Raw genomic sequence first — 7,823 nt, 5'->3', positions numbered from 1 at the left:
AGAGGGGGAGTGGGCCCTTGGGGGGGGAGCGGCGGGGACACGGGGCGGGAGCCGCGCCCAGCCGCCTTGCCCCTGGCGGCCCGCAGCTCTGCGCGTCCCGTGCCCCTTTGCTCCGGGGCGGGGCCTTCAGCTCGCCCGCTTCTGGCACGGGGCAGCCGCGTGAGGTGGCTGGGGTCTTGGGGGCCTCAGCACCAGGGTCTTCCTCGTGCCCGGGGCCTGACCGCGCGACCGCACCCTGAGAGCAAGGGGGGTTTCAGGTGATGAGAGCCAGCCTCTGTTTGTAGATGCGTGCCAGAGGAGGGGACAGGGGTGTGACTGCGCACTAGCAGTACAGATATATAGGCTTACAGGTGCTGACACTGTCTTCTTGAAGGCTCAGATCAAGCGTGGTCTGTGCTTACCCGGCAGGGGAAGTAGCATGATCACCACAGTGGCTTCCTGGTTGCACTGGGGAAGACCGCTCTGCTGGCATGGTATAGTACCCGCATAGGTAATGCATAGCTAACCTTGGCTTTATGCCCACTTTATGGAAATGGGGGACCTCCCTGGCTTGCCCCGGGACCTTAAAGCTGAGGGCAAGCAAAACTCGGGGGCATCCGAACGAACCCCAAGCCTCCGGGCTTGGACCTGCATGTAGGATGCCTGCCAGAGGATTTAGGAACATCTGAAGCCCCAGATGGGGGTAGGGGATGTTTGCTGGTAGTGGACTGGCTCTCAGATTTGGAATTTGTTCTGGCTAATTTAGCTTGGACTATGGAAAATTATTTTAAAATAAAAGGTACTGCCTGCTTCCTTGCATCTGTCTGTCTGTCTGTCTTTCCACTTACCTAGCCAGTGTCTTGTCAAGACATTCATTGGGGGCCTCTTGTTCGTTTCTTCCTGGTGGCACCTTAGCAGAGCATTAATAAACGCTGCTGTGTGAGTGTGTGTGTATGGTGCTAACCATTAGGACAGGTAGTCCTTACTTTGATCTTTGTGCCTATGTCTTGATTGTGGGTAGCGTTTCCTTTTGCACATTACAAGAGATGGAGGCCTGTGCATCAACAGCAAAGAAGAGGGTCCTCCCCCCATGGATGATAGCAAGGGTGGCAGAGCAGAGAGAGACGATGCCGCCAGCAAGACCCAAGAGGAGGAAGAAGGCAGCTGAGGCAGGGTAAGTGCATTGTGCCATCTCTGATTATGTTGATTCAAATATGCTAAGCAAAATGGGGTCTGACTGATGCTGGGATAAGAAACTTCCAAGGAAGAAGGTACGGTTTTGTGAGTGATGTGGAGGCAGTGGCTCGTTAAGGAGCCTTCTGCCCTGCTTCAGAGCTATAGGGATTCCCAGCCTGGTGGCTGGGGGCCATGTGACGGTAGGGTCCTGAGGTACAAAACAAAGGGCCCAAGTGCATAGATCTGATAGCACTTCACAGATGCCAAGGAGAGTCTTAGTGCTAGAGCCACAGCTGAATACCTCTTGCAATTTCACATTTGCTGTGAGCTAAATAATTCTTTGCTTTGCTCCCTGCATTCCCTGTCCCGCTGTGTTCCTGTTGTTGATCCTTGTTCCCACAGTTGGTGAAGTGTTTTGAGATTCCTCAGGGACAGTTAGCAGTGTAAGGTTTTAGGATGGTTATTGAAAGGCACAGAAAGAGCAGACCCAGAAGAGGTACCTAATTGCTGCTTGCAGCTGGTATATACAAGGAACAACTCCACTGCAGCCAGTGCAGTTATGTTGGTGTAAGACTGAGAGAGAAGAGAATCTCACTCCTATTTCTGACTTCTTGTCTTTCAAAAACAGGAGTTTTGGGAACAAAGGGGATTCCTGAAGTGAACCCTGTGTAGGATCCTGCCTGCTTTTTCCTACGATGTGCACACCTAGGGTGTTTCCAGAGGGGCAGCATTCACAGACAGGCTGGGGGCCTCATAGATGGAAACACCTGCAGTAACCCTCTACTCTTGTTCTCCTCTAACTCCTGCATGTGTGCAGAGAAGCAGCAGCTTTGCTTGGTTTTGTGGCCAGTCTCTGAGCAAGGCAAACAGTATCATTCCTACACCCTCGCCCTGCATCTTCTTTTTGGTGACCTGGTAGAGTGAACTCCCACAGATGTAGAAGTCTCAGTCTGAGCAGGGGGTAGTGAGAGGAGAGTAGAATGTGTTAACTTCCACCTGGTTTTTTTTGTGCATTGCAGCTCAACATTCCCTATGTTATCCCTGATTTTGGTGTCTCCTTTCTCTGTTTCCAGGACTGTGACTGTGTACTGTATGAATGAAGCAGAGCTGGTGACTGTGGCGCTGGGGATACTGGCTGAGGTGAGCAGTGATGTCTACGGGCCTGTCTCCCTGCCTCATCAGGCTTTATCAAACTTCCACCAGTGCTTTTCCCCAGACCAATTTTAAAATGTCTGCGCTGCGCCCCTTCCCTTAGGGAAACTTCCTTGCCAGGAAAGCTAAATAGAAACTTTTTCCTTTTTTCCCCATCTACTCTATGTTAGTAACACCATAATTCAGTGTGAGAACTTGAGCATTCACCCTTGTTGAAGCTGTTGTGATGGAAGAGACAGCAGGGAGTGAACTAGGCCAGAGAAAGGAAGGGGCATCCATCTGGTTTAGGTACAGGATCCAATGACTATATCATGCTTTGCCACAGCCTACTGGTTTGACCTTGGGCAAGTCACCTAATTTTTGGGCCTCAAGTTCCCTGTAAGTAAAATGCAGATGATTGAACTCTTCTATTTGGCTGGTGGGGAAATGACCAGGGACTAAGGTGATGGGGGCATTTAGGTGTCTATACATAAATATGAGAAGGCAGGACAGCACCTCTGTTTCTGGGAGGAGTGTGCAGGGTAGGACCAGGAAGCGCTGTGGCAGGACTGGGTACTCCTGCCTCCTTTAAGTTTATTGGATAACCCTAACACAGGCAGGAGAGCATGCTTCACCCAGTTGCAGTGGCACCCTGGTTGAGAGTCATTGCTCTACTTGTTTCTGATCCTCTCCTGTTCCATCCTGAAGAGCCTTTAATTTCTCAGGAGATATAATATCAGAATTACCAACCACTTGAGGTCATTAAACAATCCGAAGCTTTTGTGACTAAAAATGTTAGCTGCAGGGTTCTCACCAAATTGCAGTTAGGTGCAAAACATTGGTCTCCAGTATGATTTCCCCTGAGGTTCCAGTGGGCCAGAGCAGTATTAATTTCTGGACCTACACTTCTGGATATGGAGTGTTGCCACTTTGGGGTGAAATAGCCAGATTTTAGATGATTATAGAAAGGGTTTCTATTTAGATAAGGCTTTATCTTTGAGACATGTTTTATGGGTGTATACAATTATTTTTTTTGCCAGAATTTGAAATGCAAGGAAAGAGAGGACAAAGTTTTGTCCGAAAGTGAAGAGGAGCAGGGATGCCAGCAGTTGCAGATTGATCCTCAGTGGAGTCCAGCATCTACAAATGGGTCCAGAACACCGAAGTCAGGCAGCAAGTCCCAGACTGAAGCTTTGGACTGTGCTGACAGGACTGTGTCAGAGGATGAAGATGACGATGTTTTAAAATATGTCAGGGAGATATTTTTTACTTAAAGTCTGTTTTGCTGCTGCTGCTCCAATCAAAACTAATATAGCAGGAACCATTTTAGAGGACAGAAAGTGGGAAAGACCCACAAGGTTACTAGAATGATGGATCTAGAAATGATGACAGCAGAGATGCTTTTGGGAAGCCAGTGGTCTCTCTATACAAAGTGAACCTGGAACTCATAACAAGGCCTTGGAAAGACCCTTTGCTGGTTGTTGGCTCAGGGGAAGATGAACATTGGGGTTTTTTGTTTGGAACATCAGAATTGCTTAAAGAGTTGGTTGTTTTTAAATAGCTCCTTTGACATTTCTTCCTCTTTTGTGGAAATGAAGTGAGCATGAAGAAAAGCTGAGAGTGCACATATGTATGAGAGTAAGCAGTTCCCATCCAGTCATGCCCTGAACTGAGCTTGCATGTTCATGACCAGAATATCTTGGAGATACCTTGGAGATGCTTGTGACTTTGGCACCATCTTCTCCATTCTTAATACTCCTCCTACCCCCGCTTGCAGAGTCCTTATTACCATTGGGCCTTCCCACCTCACTTAGAACTGTGGGACTTCCTAACTGGCAGTCTTTGCATGGGAGGCATGGAGACTGAATTCTTCTCAGCCCTAGGTTTTACCTTTTGAGTCAGTGTGAGGCAGGGTAGTGGAAGGTGTGCTGGGTTGTAGCCCTTCCTAACCCATGAGTTCTTTCTGCAGGCTGTCTTTTATCAACATTATGTTAAGTTTGATATCTCAACTTCTTATTTTCCAAATGAGTGTCTACTCTCTGGGAGCATCTGGTGATGTCCCTGCTTGTGGGTGCTTTCTAGGCTATGGAAGGAGATGGGATTTCAAATAAAGTATACTATTGAGAACTTGGGCCAGTCGCATGGGTGGAGTAGGCAGCAGCAGCAAGTTGCCTGCCAGATAGCAAACTACTGTTTAACTCTGACCTTCAGACATTTGTCCCAGAGCATGCTGAAAGGGAATATCAGTGTGAAAGGAGGGAGTATTGAGGTAGGTGAGGGCAGCAGATTAGGTGTGTGAGTGTGTGTCCTCTTGTCCACCCAGCTGCATTAGAATTACCTTGACCTTGGGCTTGTCCTCCCCGCTCGCCTGCCAGGCCTTGATGGTATAATGGTATTCGAGGACTCTGAGCAGAGGTCAGTCTGGCAGGGACCATGGTCTTCTGCAGGGTTGCACCTCCCCTTTACCCTTCTCCTTTCCTCAGGTGTTTGGTCACTATTCTTTGTTGGTCAGGAGTGTGAGATACCTTGCAGAGTCTCTGCTCAAGCTCAGCCAGGTTATTTACCCTGTGGTTCTTTGGTCTAGGTTTCTTCTGGTTGAGCCTCTCCTTGGATGAATTGATTGGGTTATACTCTACCCATCCTCTTTTCTCTCCTCTCCCTTTGTCATCATCTCTACTCCTTTCTTCTAGTGACTCTTTTAAGTTTCTGTGATTATTCATGAATTAACTCCTTTCACACTTTCTGGTCTCTTCCAGCCTTACTTCAGGCCTTGTAGACTAAACCTCTTTTAACAGACTCAGTTGTAGGGAATTAGGGTTCTGTAACCATAGATCAAGGACAAAGGAGATCTTTCTCTCCATCTGGCCTGTATTTACACAGGGACAATAAATCAAAAGGTGAGATCTCTTACTCCTGCTCTCAATTGTTTCTAATTCCAGTATACCTACACACAAAAAAGGTTTGATCACTCTTGCTTCCTTCCCAGTTCGAGGGTTCTGTTAGCTATCACTATCTGGTTTAAGCTCTGTTTTTCTTTTCTCTAGTGTGCCACACAAATCTCTCCTTTACTCTGGCCACCTCAACTTCTCTCAAGGTCCCACTTCACTCAGTGGGTCTGTTCTTTCCCTCCTCCCAGTCAGCTTCTACCAACTGTCCTATGGGTATTCCCCGCTTAGTCCTGGCTCTAGGGGCTTGCTGGGATGACCCCCATTACATTGCCATTCGCTGTTACTTAGCTTTCTGGGTGTGCAGAGAAAATCCTTACTCAGAGCTTGCCTGGGTTGTGACGCTCCGCAAGGTTTAGGCCAGTAGGATTCTCAGATTTGTTGGGACTTCTTCCCTGGGCCAGCTGTCCAGTCCCTGTTCCTGGAGATGCCAAACACCACACCTTTTTTGGAGTCTCCCTTTAAACTACCCAGTCTTCTGTCCAGACCAGTCAGAGCTAGCTCCCTGGGGCACATGTTCTTCAGCCCCAGGTGCCTGTCTGTTTCCCTGGCTCTCCCTGGACCATTTTGTCCAGTGCACTGGCGACGCACCACTTGTCTGGACCCAGCTGGGCAAGTTTCCTGACAGCGCAGCTGACTCAGTGGGGGTATAGCAGGGGCTTGGCCCCAGCCCCTGCTACAAGGTGGAATGAAGGCTTTCCCTCGGCCGAGCAGGAGGAGGAACTAGATGAAGCTGATGCCCTGTTATTTTGGAACAGGGATTATGATTTTGGACTTTGTTGACTTCTCTGGCAAGGCTAGGTCATTACCAGGGGTCCTGGTTTTCTCAGATTAAAAAAACAAAAAAACCCCCATGCAAATTCTCTGACAAAACCCCCAAACTCCGTTATTAAAATTAAAAGCCCCCTGCTGGTGCCTCTCACTGCCCCCAAAGCCCCCCCAGCCCTGCTGGTACTCCTCACTGCCCCACTCGTGCCTCTTGCCCCCCACCCACAGCCCTTGCCCTCCAGCCCTGCTGGAGGAGCCCCCAGCTGCCAGGGCTATGGGGCCGGGGACCCATGTCTGCAGCTCCCTGCCCCCAGCAGCAGGCAGCTGCAGCAGAAGCAGCATGGAGCCGAGTCCCCCACTGCTGCTGTCTGTTATATTTTATATGTACTATATTTGAAGAGGCACACCCAAGGCTCCTGGTATATGGAACAAGAAGGCCAAACTACTCTTGCTCTTTCCATATTTTGAACTGTGCCAGAGGCTGAAATGTTCCATAAGTAGAAACCAAGGGACGGGGCATTGCCTTAAGCCACAAAGTCACAGCTGATTCGAGCTACAAAAGAATTCCATGGTTTCTGCTGACAGCTATACACTCATTTTTAAATATACCAGGCCATTCAGTTCTTGCAAATAGTGCATACGCAAACCAAAATGATAGGTTAACTAACAAAGATTAATTGCAATAACTTGAGCCCAGATTGTCAAAACTATTCAGACATTTCTCTTCCATTCAGCCAACTGATTTGATATTAGTAGAAGTGAGACAGGTGCTTGAATGCCTTCAGTGATTTGAGCTCCATTGTTTAGCTGTGCTGAACATAACTAATAAACTGACAAGATATTTCTAGCTTCTGAAGTGGCACTGAAGACTCAGTCTCCTGGAGGAGTTCAGTGGTATCAAAAAAAGGCTTCTCTTTACTCCCAATTGTAGCAGTTGGGGATAAGGCAGGGGATAAGGCACAACACTGCTTTTATTGGAATATAAAATATACAACATGAAAAGAAAAAAAACAGTAAGGATGTTTGCTTCACTCATCACCATGCATACACATTCATTCATTCATACAAGAAAGACAAGTGCACACACACAAATAGTTAAGACAGTCCTGCAAAGGTTAAGGTGTTACCAAGTTCTAAAGTTGCTCAGGTCAGTCTGGTGGCCAGCCAGACTGACAATGAGAGATGGAGTCAGGTCTTGTTGGACACACCCAAAACTCCTTGCAGGTGGAAAAGACCCAAAGCCTTGTCTTCATGTTCATTCTTTATAGGGACCACTGTCCATACAAGCCTATGGATTCCTCCGAGTGAGACACGAAGGTCATCCTTGTCTTGCTGGCAGGCTGGGAGTGGTAGGATATGATCTTCTGGCTTTGTGGTCTGCAGTCTTCAGGGGAGTCGTTGCTTGCAGTCTTTAGCCATCAGGGCGAAGCATGATCTAGTATTCGGTAATCCTGAACTGCTGATTCAATGTCACTGCAGCCTTAAACCGTTAAACCACAAAAGACTATCTTCACCTGGTGCAAGAGAACTGTCTTCCTTCACATTGTCACATACATACATCATTCATCCTTTCATTACCTCTTTCCACATACGTCAGACATACTGAAAACCCTTACACAAGCAATTTTCCTTATACTAAATTTAAGTTATAAAGTAATAAGTCCAATAGGTCAAATGTGTCTAACATCATGAGACCAATATATTTATGCTAAGCAATAAGAAATTTAAAAACAGATGGTTAATTCCAGACCACTAATGATGACTGATCAAATTATTATATAAAGTAAATCATAACTAGATTATTTTACTGGTTAAATATTTCAT

At 47.4% G+C, this 7,823-nt stretch overlaps 1 protein-coding gene across 3 annotated transcripts in view; it reads left to right on the top strand.

The window, feature by feature from the left end:
- Positions 1–6,162, top strand: part of CYREN (cell cycle regulator of NHEJ) — a 6,856-nt gene extending 694 nt beyond the window's left edge. Inside the window, exons 1-4 of one of the 3 annotated variants that reach the window (XM_025204836.1) lie at positions 8–257; positions 1,001–1,153; positions 2,229–2,295; positions 3,327–6,162. In XM_025204836.1, coding sequence (XP_025060621.1) covers positions 1,026–1,153; positions 2,229–2,295; positions 3,327–3,560 — 429 coding nt within the window. In that variant the 5' untranslated portion in view covers positions 8–257; positions 1,001–1,025 and the 3' untranslated portion in view covers positions 3,561–6,162. Of the gene's footprint in view, positions 1–7; positions 491–1,000; positions 1,154–2,228; positions 2,296–3,326 lie in introns of those variants that run through there. The other 2 variants (XM_025204835.1, XM_006024200.3) reach the window with 2 other exon arrangements.
- The last annotated feature ends 1,661 nt before the right edge of the window (positions 6,163–7,823 follow it).

Source organism: Alligator sinensis, unplaced genomic scaffold (genome assembly GCF_000455745.1).
Source record: "Alligator sinensis unplaced genomic scaffold, ASM45574v1 scaffold166_1, whole genome shotgun sequence".
Taxonomy (NCBI): domain Eukaryota; kingdom Metazoa; phylum Chordata; order Crocodylia; family Alligatoridae; genus Alligator; species Alligator sinensis.
Note: the sequence above shows the minus strand (reverse complement) of the source record. Positions and strands in the feature narration are given on the sequence as shown.